The sequence below is a fragment of the Camellia sinensis genome, chromosome 8 (assembly GCF_055761805.1).
Source record: "Camellia sinensis isolate YWXY chromosome 8, ASM5576180v1, whole genome shotgun sequence".
NCBI lineage: Eukaryota > Viridiplantae > Streptophyta > Magnoliopsida > Ericales > Theaceae > Camellia > Camellia sinensis.
The window spans coordinates 142,286,570-142,307,958 of NC_138968.1; the positions used below are offsets into that span (position 1 = coordinate 142,286,570).

General features: G+C 37.1%; 1 protein-coding gene across 15 annotated transcripts in view; it reads left to right on the forward strand.

The window, feature by feature from the left end:
* Positions 1-171: 171 nt before the first annotated feature.
* Positions 172-21,389, forward strand: part of LOC114268514 (serine/threonine-protein kinase EDR1) — a 52,452-nt gene continuing 31,234 nt past the window's right edge. For 7 of the 15 annotated variants that reach the window (XM_028209693.2, XM_028209696.2, XM_028209695.2 and 4 more), the window contains exons 1-7: positions 175-425; positions 2,116-2,506; positions 6,448-6,651; positions 14,759-14,950; positions 15,202-15,479; positions 15,656-15,775; positions 15,998-16,087. In XM_028209693.2, the coding sequence (XP_028065494.2) occupies positions 2,252-2,506; positions 6,448-6,651; positions 14,759-14,950; positions 15,202-15,479; positions 15,656-15,775; positions 15,998-16,087 (1,139 nt within the window). In that variant the 5' untranslated portion in view covers positions 175-425; positions 2,116-2,251. Of the gene's footprint in view, positions 426-2,115; positions 2,507-6,447; positions 6,652-14,758; positions 14,951-15,201; positions 15,480-15,655; positions 15,776-15,997; positions 16,088-21,389 lie in introns of all 15 variants that reach the window. The other 8 variants (XM_028209694.2, XM_082884718.1, XM_082884719.1 and 5 more) reach the window with 3 other exon arrangements.

Genomic DNA, 21,389 nt, shown 5'->3' on the forward strand with positions numbered 1-21,389 from the left:
AACGGAAGGGAGGCAATGTTGAGGGTTAGAGTTACAAAATTATAAAATTGAATATTATATTTAAACTAATTAACCAAATTAAAAATAACTTAAAATTTAAGATTACTACAAAAACAGTAGTAATTAAAGTGAAATTTGGGTTAATATGTATAATTTTTCACCCTATCTTGTACCAAAATAAAAATAAAGATACACCCGCAGCCTAATCTGTCTACCGTTTCCTCGTTCGCATCTTATATATATATTCACATCGGTCACTCTCTTTATAAAATCTCTCTCTCTCTCTCTCTCTCTCTCTCAGGTCTCTCAATGGTCTTTGCAACGTTGATTCAGACATGAAGCCTAGTCTTCGGGGAACCTAAGATTCAAATGCTATTGTTCGTCCCAGGAGCAACTGGAGATTCTTCTTCTTGGATCTGCTGGCGGTAAGCTCTCTCTCTATCTCTCTTTTCTGTGATCCCAAATACCGTATATATATCAGTGTAAGTATTGTATTATTTATGTTTATATGGGTTCCAGTTCTATTAATTTTGATTTCAATGTGTCTTTTTATGGCGGCGGCACTGAATTTGGAATGAATTGTTATTGGGTTTTTTGGATTTCGAATGTTAGTTCATTAACTTTTCTGGGTATTTATGATAGATGCGTATATAATTTGAAGTGATTGATGTTGGGTAATGGGTTGTTTGGTTCTTGACAGTAGTGGGTGTAGAGATGAGGATCTTGTAATTCAATCTTAATTGCTGTTACATTTGGGTGTCTGGAAGTATCTATCATTGGAAACTGAATGACGGAAGTACTTAAATTTTGTGGATATCCAGATTTCTGCTATTAATGTTACATCTGATGATTGGATGTCTTAATCTTTGGGGTTGAAAAAATGTCTGTTTGTGTTAGTTGTCAAGATCTGATGAACAGTGGGCATTACTTATTGATTGAGGTATTGGATTCCAGTGTTATAATGTGAGGTGATGATCACCGAGTCAATCGCTGGTCAACGTGATGATCACTGGTTCTAGAGCAATCAGCCTTATTGGTTCTACAGGATGCTAGTTAGCTGGCAATTTGGCAAAGGTCTTGATGGTTCACCTTTCTGAAATGATATGGAGCATTTGGAATTAAAAAGGCTTCTGGGTTCATGGCCCAAACTCGAAGTTTTTTCAGTGTTGGAATTTGGAAATACGTGTCTGATCTAATATACGAACTATAGATGAGAGTCCTCTGCTTCAGCATTATTGAGGCTGTTTGCGAACTTGGAATTTTGTATGTTCCATCAGAACCTTCAGGCTATTTAAACCTCCATTTTAGCCTCTGTAACCGTGATGCAAATGACTGCATTCGCCAGTGACAAGGAAGTTCTTCAGGGATAGTAAGAGTTACTATTTGTTTAGCTTCGATGCTAGAATTAGATATTAGCTAAGTCATCTGTCTAGTCCATACTATATTCAATTAGGAAATAAAAAGGGCTGATGATCTTGAAAACATCTCTCCACAGACAATGTCCCATTGTTATCTCTTAGTTTAAATGTCTCCTTTTGTTCTTGTGAAAACCTGTCACACTCTAAAGCCATCTTTGTTTTTTCAAATTCAAAATGATCTTGCTGTTGAGGGATTTGTTATGAATATAACTGCAACTCTAATTTGCTAAGTTTTCAAATTAATTTAATTAAAAAATTAGGTTCACGTTTGATCAAGATTCATATTATTGATCTGACCATTCTTCACATTACCATAACTGCTTCCTTGTGTGGATGTGTTTCTGCGTGGGCTGTAGCTCATTTGCCTATCCTTTTTTAGTTTTCAGAAGGTTAAAAAACTAGATTTGGTGCCCCTGCCTGCGGGACTGTATTAGACTTCATGGTGCATCTGCTGGCTATATTTCATCTATAAATCTACTGTTTTTGTATCTTTAAGTGGACACTGGTTGGCTGTAGAAACTTTTCTTTCCAAATGTATTACCAATGATTGTATTTCACATTTGTTCATTGCTTGATGTGTGTATGGTTGAGCCATGTTTCTATATTCTATTAGGTATTTGAAACAGGAATGTAATGGAAGATGATGGACGAAATGTGTACTGATTGTGAGTTTGAACTTTTGTTTTTCACTTTTCAGGTTGCATGGCCTCCAGCTTAAGAAAGTCAGAACAAAAGAAATTTGTAAACGAATGATTTGTTGTCTAATTTTTAGTTTGGAGAGGTCTTTTATGGGGTAAGAAGTGGGGCGAAATGTTTATACATTTCAAGTATTTATGGACATGGAGAAGACGCGTGACGATGCAGAAACATCAGAGCAAAGACCTCCGTATACTACATGGTGGCCTTCAGATGTCATCGAAAAAATTGGATCTGTTTCTTTGGATTCTAAAGGAGAAACTTTGAGTACTAGAGAAACAAATAACTATACTGAGCATGTTGAGTTGTCATCACAAACAGCTTCACAGATTCTCTGGAGCACTGGAATGCTTTCGGAACCGATTCCGAATGGTTTCTACTCTGTCATTCCTGTGAGCAATTTTTCTTGGTTTTCCGAATAAATTCCTGTTATTATGGTTTCTGATGTTTTTTTTACTTTAATATGATTGTTACTGGAATATAAGCTGTTTGATATTTATTATGAGTCATTTGTCCACGATGAAAGTATGAGTCATGGTTTAGACTATGGTTGTGATTGTGCTATTGGATATAGTGAACAACTCATGAAGGGAATTGGATATTGGGGTTATTATTTATTTTTGGGAGCTGAAATACTTGTTAAACTCACATATATGCATGTTTGATTCTCGCATGTCCATGTTCAACTTTTATATGGGCATTCAATTTAATGAGAGGGAGGGAGAAGCCTTTATCGGTTGAAGAGTAGTTTCTTGGACCTTAGGGGTTAATGAATAGTTGGAACCCGGTTGTAAATCCTACACAAATTTTATAGAATTTTAGAGCTTTTTGATACTTGAGGCAGTGGATAGGTCGCCTTCTGTATTTTTTCTTTTTTTCTTTTCTACTCTTTGTATATAGGTGACATCCCTTATGTTGCTTTCATTAACAAATATGATGGACATGGATTTTAATGATGATTTTAAGCTGCTTTATGTAGGAAAATTTGATCTTTTGACTACTTTATTCATATTCTAACAAAAAATTGATATACTAGGCTCCAAATATCCTTGAAATCCATATAGGTGCGGTTTTCCTCATTTTTTACTTTTACCAACAGATACAGTATTTTAACCTCTAGAATAGTAGGTATTGGCTTTGGAGCTTAAGATTTGAGTTACTAAAACATAAGAAGCAATCTATGACCGGTTGCTTAACAGTCTTGCATCTACTATGGATTTGATCATGCTTTGAGTTTAAATCTTTTTTTTTTCGCCTTTTCTTGAACCAAGCACATACCACCCTACCCTTCCACACAAAACACATGTTTCTGCGTGGAGAATATTATACCTGGCTTAGCAACTCAAATCTATTCCAAGATGAGATAGGTAGACAAAAAGGTTTGAATCCCCTTTGTATTGTTCATATCATATAATTGGAGGTGGAATGGCCTTTATGTCTGGAGCTCAACAAACTTTCAAGATTGCTGAGATTGAAGGCTCTTGAGGTTACATAAGACTTTTTTATTCCATGGAGTGACTTAATTGTAATGTAAAAGGTTCATTAGTGCATCAAATCTGTTGATCGCTATGTCCTAAGACGCATAGATACTCTATTTTGGCTCACGTATCAATGTTTGACACGTTTGGGACACAGACACTTTTGGATATGTCCTAGATACACTGAAATAGCCTTTTTTTGGATTGTCGAACATGTTATGGGGACGTACCAAACATGTCGGGACATGTCTGGATACGTTAGGAGACATGCTTGGGGATCCATTTGTGATTTTCAAAAGAGGAGGGGGCATAACATAAAATAACAAAAACTTGGACTTAATCTTTTTTATATATGAATATGTAAAGATATATTCTAAAAGGGTCACTGGTCCAGTGGTTAAAACTTGATCTATCAACCTTGAAGTTGTGGGTTTGAATATGAAAGGTTAGATTTGTTCCCAATCTACCCTTCTCAGATCCCATTCAAAGGGGACTAAACTAGGTGTACCATTTATTCTATGTAAAGATATATTATGTATTATACTCTCTTATTACATATGATTGAGACAGTGAGAGGAGAGAGAATCCAAGAGTCCGAGGTGCGTACTATCCCTCTGGCAACTGTGATTGGCCGCAAGTGATCTTGATTGAACTCCAACCAAGTTGTGGCTGGCCTTTGGCTCTTGTTGATCTTCTTCTTCTTCTCTCACAGTTAAGTCTCAAAACCGAAACTTCCAATGAGTTTTTCTCCCTTTGCTTGTCTTTCAATGGTGCTATTCTGAAGGTAGTTGAGACTTTGGTTTCAAGCCTTTTGTGTGTAAAGGGCTTTTTATGTTATAATTTCCTCATTATGCATTATTAAAATTAAGAGAGAGCTCTTCTTTACAACTGGGCCGATTGTTTTAGTAGAGAGAAACAATGAAAGAAGCCTTTGTAGATAGAAAGAGAAATAAATAATTGGTAATGGGACAAATCCTGAACAGTAATTCAAAATCTGCTGGCCATTGTATTAGTGAACCTTTTAAATACTCCGCATATTTTCATTCTATGAAGCATGGATACGGATATCAGATACGAATATGATATGATATGATACGATAGGGATACAATAATACGACAAAATCTAAAGAAATAGGATACGGATATGAATAGGATACATTTTTATTTTATAAATGTAATTAGAAAATAGCTAGACATCATTATTTAGGACTTAGATATTAATGCAAGAGCCAATATTATTTGTTTATAGTGGATATGCTAATTTGATAAAATCTGAAAGTAGAGGACTACTTTGATCACACTATTTCTTCTTTGATGAGAAATAAGAAAATATTTAAAAATTTGCTTGGTTAGAGTTTTCCAAAAACACTTTTCAGAAAATTCTACTTTTTTGTTTTCCGTGTTTTTTTTTTTTTTTGTTTTTATTGAATTTTTTAATATTTTAAGCAATTTTTTTAATTTTTAGATATACCTAACATAAATATACCTAAAAAGTAAAAAATTTGTGAAAAAAACCTTTTAAAAATTCACTAAATACTGAAAATACAAAAAAAAAAGAAGAGAATTCAGTATATTTTTTTGTATTGTATTTATTAATTTTTAAAAATATTTTTTTCACAATTTTTTTACTTTTTAGATACATCTAAGGAAGATGCATCTAAAAAAGTAAAAAAATGTTTAAAATTTTAAAAATATTCACTAAAAAACAAAAAAACACGAAAACCAAAAAACTCAATTTTCAAAAAACTTAATCCAAAAAACTCAAATCAAATACACTGAATATTGTATTTGTTCTAACAAATATACACTAATAATATGCAAAAGTTATTACAATTTCAATTTCAAAATAGTATGGGACCTTAGAGTGCCCGAAAAGTACATGACACTTCTCAAAATTATCATAAAGTACTGGATACATTTAGAAAGTATCGTATACGTATCTGAGAAGTATCGGTATCCTTATTGGGTATGATACGGATACAACTCCATTTTAGAAGTATTTGTGCTTCATAGCTTTCATTCCATTGTTATCCACTTGTCAATTCAATTATACTGGTAATTAAGCTTTTGGTTTTTAATTTGATGAAAAATAATGTTAGTCATATAATAGATGTATGAAGTGTAATCTTTCATTGAACAGATTTCCAACGTGTCAAATCGAACTTTTAGGGAAATGGCGTGTCCAATTGTCCATGTCATGTCATGCTAAAACAAAGAACTGGGCAACACATGTCTGAGGTCATAAATTGGAAGCTTTTCTCCATTTATAGTTCTCATAACGCACTTGATCAAGATACACCACATCAGTCACAGAGGCACAGCACGCCGCACTGGGCTCTCCCAACTATTGATTGTAGACCCATGCCAGGATTCTTAACAGCTTTAGGACTGATCGAGAGACTGTCTTCAAAATATTTCTCCCCTGTTAATGAAATTTCTTGTGAACATGGGCCTTTTGAGATGGCTACTTAGTAGTTAGTAGCACCTACTCATTAATTGCCAAAGAAAAAGACCCTAAATTTTCTTATGTACTGGGTTTCCTCGGACCATAATTAGTGCATGAGGCCAGGATTTATACTTAAAACTGTTCTCTGTTTTCATGTAAGTGTGGACTATAGAGTGATGTATCCTCTGGTTGTTGATTGTGGTTGTCCTATACTGCTATATTTCTTTTCTTCGTTTTCTTCTTCTTCTTCTTCTTCTTCTTCTTCTTTCTTTTAAATAAATAATATGTATGCATTTTCTTACAATTGTTATTTGACTAACTGTTTATCAATTTCTAATGCTGAATATGTGACTGGTTGGGTTCCCATTAGAGCCCTACTATGCAATTGTTGACATGTAACTATGTGCAGGAAAAAAGGCTCAAGGAGCTTTTTGATGATATTCCTACTCTGGATGAGCTTGATGCTTTGGGGGTCGAGGGTTTCAGAGCTGATATCATTCTTGTAGACACAGAGAAAGATAGGAAGCTTTCTATGCTGAAGCAACTGATTGTTGCTCTTGTCAAAGGGTTGAACTCCAATCCTGCAGCAATGATTAAAAAGATTGCTGGACTGGTGAGAATTTGCCACCATCCTCGTTTTACTCTGTAGTATCGAATCAGAATTTGCATTAACTATTGATGTTATTCTACTTTTCCTACAATTTATTTTCTTGGGTTTTTTCTCACTTGTCCTTGTTAAAATTAGGGCAAATTACATATACCTCCCTCGAGGTTTAGTTAAATTACAGATATCCCCTTGAGGTTTCGGAAATTACAGATACCCCCTGAGATTTATATTTTCATAACAAATTGTTCCCTGAGATTTATATTTTCATAACAATTTGCCCCTTAATTTGTTATGCAAATATAACCTTCAGGGGGGTATTTGTAATTTCTCAAACCTCAGGGGTATCTATAATTTTACTAAATCTCGAGGGGGGTATATGTAATTTGCCCTTAAAATTATTCAAATGATGAATTTAGACCTAAGGAAAAGTGAGTATATATTCTTATAGTGCTTAGTGCTAAGAAAACTTTCTGTATATCTCGTTGCCTATGAAGCATGGGTACGAGTACAAGCACTGGTACGATACGAGTACGTCGATATGGTAAAATTTAAAAAAAAAAAAAAAGGGTACGGGTATAAGTATGGGTACGGCTTGATACACTTGTAAAAAAAAAAAAAAAAAATTAATTTAGATTAAATAGTTTAATTTGTGAAAGTCCAACCTACAATTAACATTTAATGCCAAAAGTAAAAGTATAAATCAAAATTAAATGTTAATATGTTAAATAATTTACAAACCATAGTTTAATTTAAAATCATGCTAAGCATAAAATAAAAAATAAAAAAGAAAGTATAGTAAAAGGAGTTTTATCTCTGTAGTATAAGAAAATATTGTTTCAACTGAGGTATGGTACGGCTTTGGTATATACTAGGTACGTCTGGGTACGCCAACAATTAAGAAGAAAAAATTTGAGTACGTGTTTCGTGTACCCGGTACGTATGCAAAAGTACCATACGAGGTACTATACGCCGGTAAGTATCCGGTACGGGTACAACATATTTTTCGAAATACCCATACTTCATAGCTTGTTGCTTGCTTCAACCAAACCAATTTCATCCCTTATGCATGCATGCACACATCTTTTGGACAGTCAAAACAAATGTATAACAACAATTTTGTTTTTCATGAATAGAATCACAGTGCTGTAGGTGTCAGAGAGGGGGTAGAACAGTTTTCATTTTTTGGTACACTTTTGTGGATAAAATCAATATTATTGTGTTGGTGTGGAGTGCGGATGGGAGGAGTTCTAGGAGTGATATTTGAGTTGTGTTGATAGAAATCTCAACAAGAATCTCTGTTGCACCAAAAAGTTCTTATATTGCTGTTGACAATTGAAATTGTCCTATTATATCCCTACATGTAATGCAATTCAGCAGGCATTATGTCAGGATGGGATTGGCCATGCATTTCCAAAATTCCAAGGAGGTTTGGAGGGGTTTACTTTCCAAGTGTCAAAGGTCAACCTTCTTGCTCAAACTGTGAATAGTAAGAGTGGAGTCTAGCACTGCAGTCCACACAAAGAAAGACAACTTTGTAGAGACACAACTGTTAGCATATTATATTAAGTGTTAGCATATTATATTAGCCGAAAGGTACACTAGGGTCTGTCTGTAATCATTTTATGCACTCAGGGATAGCACTCAGGGATCATCTTGTAATTGCCTTTCTTGTAAACCCTAATCTTCATTTATAAATAGGGGGTGATATTCTATCATTCCCCAAGCTGGTTACCCAAGCTTCATGGTATCAGAGCTACACCTCTAGGGTTAGGGTTCAAAACGTACCTAGTTGGATCATCTGCTGGGTTGATCTCCTCCAGCCGTCCTCTGTCGTCTTCGTCTTCGTCTGTATCGTCTTCGTCTGCTTCGTCTTCGTCCCTCAGCTCGTCTGCTTCGTCTTCGTCTTCGTCTGCTCGTCTGCTTCGTCTGCTCGTCTACTTCGCCTCAGCCCGTCGATCTCCTCTAGCCGTCATCGCCCTCGTCGTCCTCATCTCTCTGTCGTCTTCGCCACTCTGGTATCTCACACCCTTGATATATATATAAATATATATATATATGCTGATATATATATATATAAATATAACCTGATATATATATTTATATATATAAATACATGTATATATAAATAAATCAATATACATATATATATATATATATATATAAAAAAACAAACAAAACAAAACAAAACAAAACAAAAAAAAAAAAAAAAAAAAAATGGTTTCTTAATTGTTGTTATGTCTTTATAGTAGTCATTGTGCCTGTTATCTCACTACCACCTTCCGGGCTTGTGATTGTCACTAGTTTTGTTGCGGGTTCGGTAGTATTGTATCCATGACAGATTCCACCAGTGTGTCCCCTTCTTCTCAAACACCAAAGAGTGAGAGTCCCATTCTACCTACTACCATGACTGAGAACCCCAACCCTAGTCTGAAAATCACCACCTCTCTATTTAATGGTCAAAACTACCTAGCATGGTCTCAAAGTTTGACTTTGTTTTTGACAAGCAGAGGGAAGATGGGGTATGTTGATAGCAGGATACAGGCACCTAGTACCACTGACTCAGGTTATGACCAATGGGAGATTACCAACTCTTTGATTATGAGTTGGCTTATCCATTCGATGGTTCCAGAACTTGGTGAGGGCTACTTGTCTATGGAGACTGCCCAGGACGTTTGGGAGGCTGTGGCTGTTACCTATTCCCGCAAAGGAAATTTTTCACAGGCATTTGAGTTGCGCCGCTCTATTGAGAGCTCACTTCAGGGGGAGCAGACTGTTCTTCAGTACTTCACTTTCCTCACCAACGGCTGGAAACACCTTGACCACCTGGAAGACTATAAGCCCGTTTGCCCTACTGATTCTATCGGGTACAAAAAGTTCATCGCACGGGAACGGGTCTTTAAATTTTTGGCCGGCTTAAATGTGGAGTATGATCCAGTTAGGGGTCGAGTTCTGAGTATGGATACTCTTCCTTCACTTCAGGAGGCATTTGCCTATGTACAAAATGAGGAGAGTCGCCGGTCTGCCATGATGTCCCCTGTCTCTACTGACCGTTCCGCATTACTGTCTACTCCTCGAGATGGCCTCAGCCTGCCTCCTCCGTCTGCTAATAAGGAGTCTGTATTCTGTGATTATTGCAAGAAGCCGCGACATACTCGTGAGATGTGTTGGAAGCTTCATGGGACTCCATCCGGGGGTCGAGGTGATCGGTCTGGTTCTCGAGGAGGTCGGTCAGGCCAATCTAGAGGACGTGGTTCCTATTCTCGGGCTCATCAGTCTAGTGCCGTTGATACCCTTGATTCTAATTCTACTTCTGTTACCCAAACTTCTGATACTGAGCTGGAGGATGCTTTGCGCCAATTGTTGGACCGCCGATCTTCTACTGCTCTCAGTACCGCTTCCTCGTCCTTTGCCCGCTCAGGTAACTTAGCATCTTCTCCTTGTGCTTTCCTGTGTCATACATCCTTGCCTTGGATTATTGATTTTGGTGCCTCAGATCATATGTCTGGCTCCTCTGATCTTTTCTCTGTCTATAAGCCCTCTTCAGGTCAGGACAAAGTTAGGATTGTCGATGGTACTGTTTTTTCCATTTCTGGAAAAGGTTTAGTCCAAGTCACTCCTACCATACATCTATCTTCTGTTCTCCATGTTCCCAAGTTTTCTGTTAATCTGTTATCCTTAAGTCGTCTTACCCAAGATTTGAATTGTAGTGTGACGTTTTTTCCTGATCATTGTCTTTTTCAGGACCTTGTCACGGGGAGGACGATTGGCAGTGGTAGTGCAGAAAATGGTCTCTATTCTTCCACCACGTCTTCTACTACCCCCGCTGATTTATGGCTGTGGCATCGGCGTCTTGGGCATCCCTCATTTCATTTACTTAAGCATTTATTTCCTTCTAATTTCGCAAATCATCATGTGTCTGACTTTCTTTGTGAGTCTTGTCAACTTGGAAAACAACATAGAGCTTCTTTTGCTCCCAGTTTGAATAAAAGCTTCGTTCCTTTTTCATTAATACATTCTGATGTTTGGGGTCCCTCCCGTGTTTTGTCTGTGAAAGGTCATCGCTGGTTTGTTACATTTATTGATGATTTTTCTCGTGCTACTTGGGTGTATCTCATGAAAGATAAGAGTGAGGTTTTCTCTGTGTTTCGGACTTTTCATAAGATGATTTGTACTCAGTTTGGGGCCACTATCAAAATATTTCGTTCTGATAATGGCGGGGAATACATAGATTCTGGGTTAGGACAATATTTCTCTACTCATGGCATCATCCATCAGACCTTTTGCACCAATACCCCTCAACAAAATGGGGTGGCCGAACGCAAGAATCGGCACCTTCTTGACATGGCTCGGTGCATGTGTTTTTTTATGAATGTGCCTCGGCCCTATTGGGGCGACGCTGTTCTCACCACTGCCCATCTTATTAATCGTCTCCCTACCCAGGTCTTGGACAAACAGGCTCCGCTTCACGTCCTCCTCGGTTCTCCGTCCTTGTTTTCTATTCCTCCCAAAATATTTGGTTGTGTCTGTTTTGTCCATAATCACTCTCCCTCTCGTGGTAAGTTGGACGCTCGCTCCCTCAAGTGTGTTTTCCTTGGTTACTCTCCTACTCAAAAGGGGTATAAATGTTACCACCCTTCTTCTCGTAAGTGGTTTGTGTCCATGGATGTAACTTTCTTTGAATCCCAGTCCTATTTCTTGTCCTCTCCGGTGTCACCGTCCTCATTTCCGGGGGAGCCTTGGTGTGAAGTGAGTCCTGTGCCTCCTATGGTGGAACCAGTTGTTCTTGCACCACCCTCTACTACTGTGCTTCCTATGGTGGAACCAGTTGTTCTTGAACCCCCCTCTTCTACTGGGACTATAGAACCCACTGTCACCAAGAATACGGACGGGCATGTTTATGTCCGGGACATAGACAGAAAACAAGTTAACTGGATACACGGGACCGTTTCTGCTACCCCACTGCCATCTCCTGCTTCTGATGAGAGTCGAGGTAACTTTGAATCTCTCGAGTCCATTGATCTTGATGTTCCTATTGCCAAGAGGAAGGGTGTGAGATCTTGTACTCAACATCCTATCTCACAGTTTGTATCATACTCTCATTTGTCATCCTCATATAGAGCGTTTGTGTCCAATATTTCCTCTGTTAGCATTCCTAACCATTTTCGGGATGCTCTTGCTACCTCTGAATGGAAACTAGCCATGATTGAGGAAAAGAAAGCACTTAGGAAGAATGGCACTTGGGAATTGACTGAGTTACCTCCGGGCAAACGACCTGTGGGATGTAAATGGGTATATACTGTGAAACACAAAGCAGATGGGTCTATTGAGCGTTACAAGGCAAGACTTGTGGCAAAAGGGTTTACTCAGACATATGGCATTGATTATCAGGAGACCTTCGCACCCGTGGCTAAAATGAATTCAGTCAGAGTACTTCTCTCTCTAGCAGCTAATCTAGATTGGCCGCTTTATCAGTTTGATGTTAAGAATGCTTTTCTCCATGGTGACCTCGAAGAAGAAGTATATATGGACATTCCTCTGGGTTTTGAGGATCATCAAACAGAAGGCAAAGTATGCAAACTTCGGAAGTCATTATATGGTCTCAAACAGTCTCTAAGGGCTTGGTTTGAGAGATTCACTCAGGCTATGTTTAAATATGGCTTCAAACAAAGTCAGGCAGATCACACATTGTTTGTGAAACATTCCTCACACGGTAAGACTACAGCACTTATTGTTTATGTAGATGACATAGTTCTTACAGGCAATGATAGTGGGGAAATACCTCTGTTGAAGAAATATTTAGCTAAAGAGTTTGAAATCAAAGACTTGGGCAGCTTGAAGTATTTTCTGGGAATTGAAGTTGCTCGCTCTAAGGATGGGATATTTATCTCACAGAGAAAATATGTGCTTGACCTGTTGAAGGAAACTGGGATGCTTGGCTGCAAGGCATGTGCCACCCCCCTGGAACCCAATTAGAAATTAGGGGATGATGAAGGAGGAGAAGTTGTGGATAGGGGGAGCTATCAACGATTAGTGGGTAAGCTCATTTACCTATCTCACTCCCGTCCTGATATTGCTGTTGCTGTCAGTATAGTTAGTCAGTTTATGCATGCTCCTCATCAGATTCACCTTGAGGCTGTCATGAGAATCTTGAGGTATTTGAAGTCTGCTCCTGGTAAGGGTCTGTATTTTTCAAAATATGATCATCTTCGTGTAGAAGCCTATACAGATGCTGACTGGGCTGGGTCAGTAACTGATAGGAGATCAACTTCAGGGTATTGCACATTTGTTGGCGGCAACCTAGTTACTTGGAGGAGTAAGAAACAGAATGTGGTTGCCAGGTCAAGCGCAGAAGCTGAGTTTAGAGCTATGGCACAAGGTGTGTGTGAACTTTTATGGATCAAATTATTGTTGCGTGATCTAGGTATTGATCAGACGGACTCCATGCGGTTATACTGTGATAATAAGGCCGCTATCAACATCGCTCACAATCCAGTTCAACATGACAGGACAAAACATGTTGAGATTGATCGTCACTTCATTAAGGAGAAACTCACTAGTGGTATCATTTGTACTCCCTTTGTCCAGTCTGGTGAACAACTTGCTGACATTCTCACCAAGGGGATTGGGAATAAACCATTTCATGACATATTAGGCAAGCTGGGCATGAGAGATATCTTCGCACCAGCTTGAGGGGGAGTGTTAGCATATTATATTAAGTGTTAGCATATTATATTAGCCGAAAGGTACACTAGGGTCTGTCTGTAATCATTTTATGCACTCAGGGATAGCACTCAGGGATCATCTTGTAATTGCCTTTCTTGTAAACCCTAATCTTCATTTATAAATAGGGGGTGATATTCTATCATTCCCCAAGCTGGTTACCCAAGCTTCAACAACTTCCAAGTAGACATCCTTGGGTAGAAGGTCTAAGCTACCTTCAAGAAGTTAATAAAAATATGAAATATCTAATGAGTTTCTTTCATTACAACTCCCCTATTCATCACTTCATCCCCTCTTCTAATAACCTCCACTCCATATAAAAGCTCAAAAACTCATCCATGGCTTCTATTTCTTAATCTTGAACTAGTCTAAAAACTGAGGTTCCATACAATCCCTGACTTAGAGATCCTCAAGTAATCCGAAACTAAAGCATTTTTTCCAATAACTACGTTAAAAACTTCTAGGAAGGCCTCTAGCAAGGGGAATCCTACACCACTCACATAACATGCCAGAGTTTCAGTCATCTACCATTACTTATGAAGCATGTTGGATATTGATACTCCTCAATTACTTGCAGATAAGTATCCGATACTTCCTTAATTTATCCATATTTTTCTTTAATATTGTGAAGTATCAGAGACTTTTCAAATATTGGTGGTCACATATCCGGACTATTATAGACTTGAGGTTATAATCACTTTGCTTGGTTTCATTTTTCTAAAATATTTTTCAGTAAATTCTACTTTCTTATTTTTTGTTTTTTTTTTTGTTTTTATTGAATTTTTTTAATATTTTAAGTAATTTTTTTTTTTTTAAAAACTTTTTAGACATATCTAACATAAATATACCTAAAAAGTAAAAAAATTGTGAAAAAAACCTTTTAAAAATTCACTAAATACTAAAAATACAAAAAAAAAAAAAAACAAGAATTCAGTATATTTTTTGTATTTTTATGTATTTATTAATTTTTTAAAATATTTTTTCACAAATTTTATACTTTTTAGATATATCTAAGTAAGGTGCATCTAAAAAAGTAAAAAAAAAATGTTTAAAATTTTTAAAATATTCACTAAAAACAAAAAAACACGAAAATCAAAAAACTCAGTTTTCAAAAAACTTAATCCAAAAACCTCAAACCAAACACACTGAATAATTCTTATATAACATTAGAATTATTAGGATAAATACAATAATAGTTTTTCAATACTTTGCTTACTTGTTAGAGAAGAAGAAAATAGTGAGATTGAAGTAGTGCCCTTCTTTTTCAGATTTTATCAAATTGATGTATCATTAATGTGTGGTACATGTGTTCCATGTATGTATCCATACTTTATGGTTGAGTTGTTCTATGTTCTAACAGTTTGATGTTTGACTCATGTTACTTGTTGAACAGGTATCAGATGTTTATAAACAGCCAAATTTGGAACTAAGTCCAGCAAAAGCTGCACTCGAGGAAACCTCTCATGCATTTGTAAATCGAGGTGTCCAGATGCTGGGGCAAATAAAGCATGGATCATGCCGTCCTCGAGCCATATTATTCAAAGTTCTTGCTGACGCTGTAGGTCTTGAAAGTACTCTCATGGTGGTAAGTATTTTTTTGTCAATTTGGTGTGTATAACCTTGTAAGAGGGAAAAAAAAGAGAGAAAGAATGAGATACTTAAATATGATCTTTCTTTGTTGAGTCTCTTTAACTAGTTTTCTCTCAGTTTCAGTTGAATAAACAGAAAGTTGTTCTGTATGTGTTTTATTGCGGATCATTGTTGCTAATTCTAAATGACAAGTTTTCCCTTTTTTTTAATGTCATAATTTTCCTATTTGGTGTGTTTTCTTGTCAGGGGTTACCTAATGACGGGGCTGTTGAGTGTATAGACTCATATAAGCATATGTCTGTAATAGTTGTGTTGAATTCTGTGGAACTTTTGGTCGATCTTATGCGTTTTCCTGGCCAGCTGATACCCCGATCAACGAAGGCGATTTATATGACTCATATCTCTGCAGCAGGGGAGAGTGATTCTGCAGAAAATGATTCTTGTGATTCGCCATTAGAGCCAAATAGTCCTCTGTATGGGTTTTCAGAGAGAGTTGATCCTGACAGGTTAGGCAATATGACAGAGTAACTACTTACTAACTGATGGGTTTTGAATCTTATTTTCTAGCCCCTTATTACTGTTATACCCGACATGGATTTTCGAATTTTTCTTTTTGGGTAATTGAATCTAGGATTTACATTTTTTCCGTTGATGATTTTGCTTGTAAATTGGTTGGTCATTGCTATTTTTTGCAATGCAGTACTGAGAAAGATGAGGGCTTCCAATACCAGCGGAGATTAGAAGCATCCTCAAATGTGGCAGGACCTTCATTGCGAAGTATGATGTTGCGATCTTCCACCTCACTTGACAGAAAACTGAGGTACTACTAGTGCTCATCTTGTAATTCTAACTGGATTCCATGTAATTTTGAATGGCGTCTGTTTGTTGTATATTTATTTCTCCATATGTATTTATTTTTATTGTTTTCTGATAAGTCTATATTTATTTATCTCTGGAATTCTGTTGAAATCTCTATTTGATTGAAAACTTTGTTTTTTTCTTCATATGAGCCAGTTATGATTGGTATCTTTTATTGCCTCAGTTTGTCACATAGTGAACCCAATATTGCGACTACATTTTGGCGGCGGAGCCGGAGAAAAGTCATTGCTGAACAACGGACTGCGAGTTCAAGGTTTTTAGTGCCCATGTGGCGATCATAATTTATTTTAAAATTTTTATAAATACTAGAACTTGATTATATTTTATGACAGTATTTTTCATACAGATGTGCGAAGATATCCAAATTCCTTAGATTTTTTTCCTGATGAATGTCTTCCTAACTGTGCATGCCATAATCCTGTAGGTAAACCAGATGCATAATCCTGTTAGAGTTCCCATAACAATAGAGTAGTAATTTGCAGTGAGGTGGTTTAGAGTTCTCAAGTCATGGGAAACTTATTTCAGGTTTAGTCGTTGATTTACAGTTGTTTTACTAGAGTATTTGGAGTTTGGGAGATCTCTATAATGCTTTGTTTTTAACATGAGTATATCTCAAATAGATGTAGTTGCTGTACTAAGTGTATGATCACTTGTATTATTTGGGGATTATAATCCCACTATTTTATTCTTTGGTGAGAAATAAGAAAATATTGAAAACTATTGTTGTATTTAACCTAATAATTGTACTCTTAACAATAAGCAAAAATTATTACAATTTCATGATAGTTTCAATTTCAATTTCATAATAAGAGTGTTCGAAAAGTATCCGATATCCGAAGAGTATCAGTGTCCGATACGGGTATGATATGGATGCGATTTCCTTTTAAAAGTATTCATGCTGCATAGGAGATGACCTTCCCAATCACTTCTCTTAGCCTTCAAGCCAGTGATGTTGTACGCGCTACCAACCAAGCTGTTAGGACGGAAATCCTTAATATTCACTGCTCCCCCCTTCTTCGTCAGCAAAAAGATGAATACAACATTCAAACTCTTCTCAAACTCCCTTGATTTATAGAAGCTTTGCAGAACTTCCTTAGCATCCCTCCTCATGGCACCCCTCATATTTGAAAAAAACCTAATGTGAATCCATTTGGGCCAAAAGCCTTCTCCCAATTAACACTCTTAAGAGCCTCAACCACCTCCTATTCCAACCAAAAAAAAAAAAAGAGAGGGCCCTTCTAGCAAAATTTTCTCATTTTTGGCAAATAGAAGAAACTTAATATTTTTAAGGAGAGGCCTTCTCACCCCCGGCTTTGTATACAATCTCTATTAGGATCAAGTAATCCTTCCCATATGATTCCCTCTTGAATGCACATTATGTTTGCTTTTAGGGAAAATCAACTTAGGGAATGATAATGATATCACTCCCTTTATATTAATCAACCAACCGTTACAAAGAAAGCTCTAAGCCATTAATTAAGGAATTACAGAATAATCTAAGGAAACAAATAATAGGAAGATTCTAACATAGATTCTAACACTTCCTCTCAAGCTGGCGTGCAGATATCTCTCATGTCCAGCTTGCCAAGAATCTCATGAAATGGTTTACTCTCAACTCCCTTGGTGAAGATATCTTCAAGTTGCTCACCAGATTGTACAAATTGAGTACATATTGTGCCACTAGTAAGCTTTTCTTTGATGAAGTGACGATCCACCTCAACATACTTTGTCCTGTAATGTTGAACTGGATTGTGAGCTATGTTGATAGCAGCTTTATTATCACAATATAGTCGCATGGAGTCTTTCTGTTCAATTCCCAAATCATGCAACAACTTGATCCACAAGAGCTCACACACACCTGGTACCATAGCTCTAAACTGAGCTTTTGCACTAGATCGGGCAACCATATCTTGTTTCTTAATTCTCTAAGTAACCAAATTTCCTTCAATAAAGGTACAATACCCTAAAGTGGACCTCTTATCAGTGACTGATCCTACCCAAAAAACATTCGTATAAGCTTCCATACTAAGATGATCATGTTTGAAAAAATAAATGCTATGTTTGGTTTGTGTTTTAAGATAAATTTTTAAAAAGAAATTTTGGGAAAAAAGTTTAGAATTTTTTTTGGTTTGTTTGGTTGTATATTTTAAAAATAGTTTTGAAGTTTGAGATGATTTGATATTTTATTGTAATTGAGTAGATGTGTGTGAGAGAAAAAGTGATTGAGAAGGAGAGAGAAAAAGTGATTGATTGATGTGTAATTGAAAGATAAGTAATTTTGGAATTTTTTTGAGAAAATTTGTAACCCTTCCAAAAACGTGTTTCAAAATACAAACCAAACACACCCAAAGACCTTTTCCAGGAGAAGATTTCAAGTATCTTAAAATTCTCATAACTGTAGCCAAGTGTGTTTCATGAGGAGCATGCATAAACTGGCTAACCATACTCATGACAATAGCAATATCAGGATGAGAATGGGATAAGTAAATGAGCTTACCTACTAGTCTCTGATAACTCCCCCTGTCAATGATTGCTCCTCCACTATCATCACAAAGTTTCTGATTAGGCTCTAGTGGTGTGTCACAAGCTTTGCTTCCAAGCATCCCTGTTTCCTTTAATAGGTCAATGACATATTTTCTCTGACAGATGAAAATTCCATCTTTGGACCTAGCCACTTCAATCCCGAGAAAGTATTTCAGGTTCCTCAAGTCTTTGATTTCAAACTCACTTGCCAAATACTTCTTCAACAATGGGATTTCCTCAACATCATCTCCTCTAAGAACTATATCATCCCCATATACAATGAGAGTTGTAGTCTTACTATGAGAGGAATGTTTGACAAACAGAGTATGATCAACTTGACTCTGTTTGAAGCCATATTTCAACATCGTCTCAGTAAACCTCTTAAACCAAGCCCTAGGGGATTGCTTGAGGCCATTTATGACTTCCGAAGTCAACACACCTTACCATTAGTTTGAAGAGTTTCAAAGCCAGGAGGAATATTCATATAGATTTCCTCTTCTAGGTCAACATGCAGGAAAGCATTTTTCACATCAAACTGATAAAGTGGCCAATCTAGATTAACTGCTAGACAGAGAAGTACTCTGATTGAATTCATCTTCAATTAGAGCAAATGTCTTTTGGTAGTCCATCCTATAGGTCTGAGTAAAACCCTTTGCTACAAGCCGGGCTTTATATCGCTCAATTAAACCATCTGCCTTGTGCCTCACCGTATACACCTATTTGCATCCTACAATTTGTTTGCCCCTAGGTAACTCAGTTAAATCCTAAGTGCCATTCTTATGAAGTGCTTTTATTTCCTCCTCCATGGCTAGTTTCCACTTAGGAGTAGTAAGAGCATCCTAAAAATGATTAGGTATACTAACATAGAAAATTTGACACAAAGGCTTTATATGTAGAGGACTAACGAGAATAAGACACAAAGTTAGAAATAGGATGATGAGTGCAAGATCTCACACTCTTTCTCTTGGCAATAGATATATCAAAATCATTAGGCTTAGGCTCAGAGGTAGCAATATCAAGAGTTTCAGGATTGCTTGGACCTTCATCAAGAGAAGGAGACGGCAGTGATTGATCAGAAATGGTCTCTTGTATCCAATTTTCTGCCTTTCCTTATCCCTGACATAGACTTGCCCTTCTTTGTTCTTGGTAACATCAGATTCTGTATTGCTAGTGATAGATACCACTAGAGGTAGTACTGTACCGGGAATAATAGGTACCTCTGATGGCATTACTGAGCCAAGAATAATAGAAGCAATAGGACTCTCTTCATTCCAAGACTCCTCCTGAAGAGAGGACTGAGACTTGGGACTGGAGAAGAAGTAGGAGTGAGACTAAAAAAATGTGATATCCATGGATACAAACTATTTACGTGAGGGAGGATGATAACACTTCTACCTTTTTTGAGTAGGGGAGTAAACCAAGAACACACATTTGAGAGAACGAAGATCCATCTTACCCCGAGAAGGAGAATGATTGTGAACAAAGCAGATACAGCTAAAGGTTTTTGGAGGAATGGAAAATAGAGACTTAGAATCTAAGAGAACTTGAAGAGGTGCATTTTTTTATAAGACTTGTGTAGGAAGACGGTTAATGAGAAATGCAACAGTGAGAACAGCCTCGGCCCAATAGGCTCGAGGGACACCCATAAAAAAAACACATACAATGAGCCATATAAAGGTCCTGATGATTCTTGCGCTTGGCAACCCCGTTCTGTTGAGGGGTGTCAGTGCAAGATGTTTGATGGATAATGCCATGAGTAGAAAAATATTGAGCTGACCTTGAATCAATGTACTCACCCTCCTTTATCAGAATGCAAGACTTTGACAGCCGTCCCAAACTGAGTATGAACCATCTTATGGAAGTTTTGAAACACAGAAAAAAACCTCACTTTTTTTCCTTTCACAAGGTACACCCAAGTAGCACGAGAGCAATCATTTATAAAAGTAACAACCTATCGATGACCCTTTATAGACATTTCACGACAGAGACCCTAAACATCCGAATGAATTAAAGAAAAAAGAACTGAACTTTTATTATTACTAGGAGCAAAAGAAGCTCGGTGTTGTTTGCCAAGTTGGCATGACTTACAATGAAACTCAGAGATTTTATTTTTAATAAAAACAGAAGGAAATAAATGTCTAAGCAACAAAAAAGATGGACATCTTAGAAGCTGATGCCATAACCATAAATTTTCTGTGGTGGATGGAGATGGGATGGAATGATGAGCATGCTGGTCAATTTGATCTAAGATATAGAGACCATTTTTCGTTCTACTACAGCCAATCGTCTTCTTTGTGATAAGGTCTTCAAAAAGACAAGAATCATGAAAAAAAAGTTACACTACAATTCAAATCTCGAGTAAAATAACTCAATGACAATAGGTAAACAAAAGAATTAGGTACATGTAAAATAGAAGACAAAGGTAGAGAAGGGGTGGCACGGATTAAACCTTTCTCGAAGACAGAGGAAATAATACTATTTGCAATCGTAACTTTATACTCACCAGAGGTTGGGGTATAGTTTGAGAAGAGATCAAAAGACCCAGACATATGATCTGAGGCACCAGAATCAATAATCTAAGTCAAGGCCTTATGGGGTAAGAAAGCACTAGAAGATGAGGCTAAATTACCTAAATGGGCAAACAAAGAAGAAGCAGAAGATGCACTTGGAAGAACAAGAGACCGACGATCAAGCAAAGTGCTTAGGGCATCCTCAAACTCAAAGGATGACATACTAGAGAGTCCCTCAGACGTCTACTGGAGCTGAATAATGTATTTCTACAGTATTGGACTGATGAGCGTGAGAGTGGGACCTACGTCCTCTCGACTGACTAGAACGACCGCCTCTATGACCAGAGTGGTCTCCTCGACCCCCTGATGGAGTCCCATGAAGCTTCCAACAAGTCTCACGGGTATGTCTCGGCCGGCGACAGTAATCATAGAACAAACTATCCTTCCCGGAAGGATGAGAAGAAGAAAGTGGCAAACCAGCCCCATCTTGAGAAGGTGCAAAAAGTAATGTTGAACGATCTG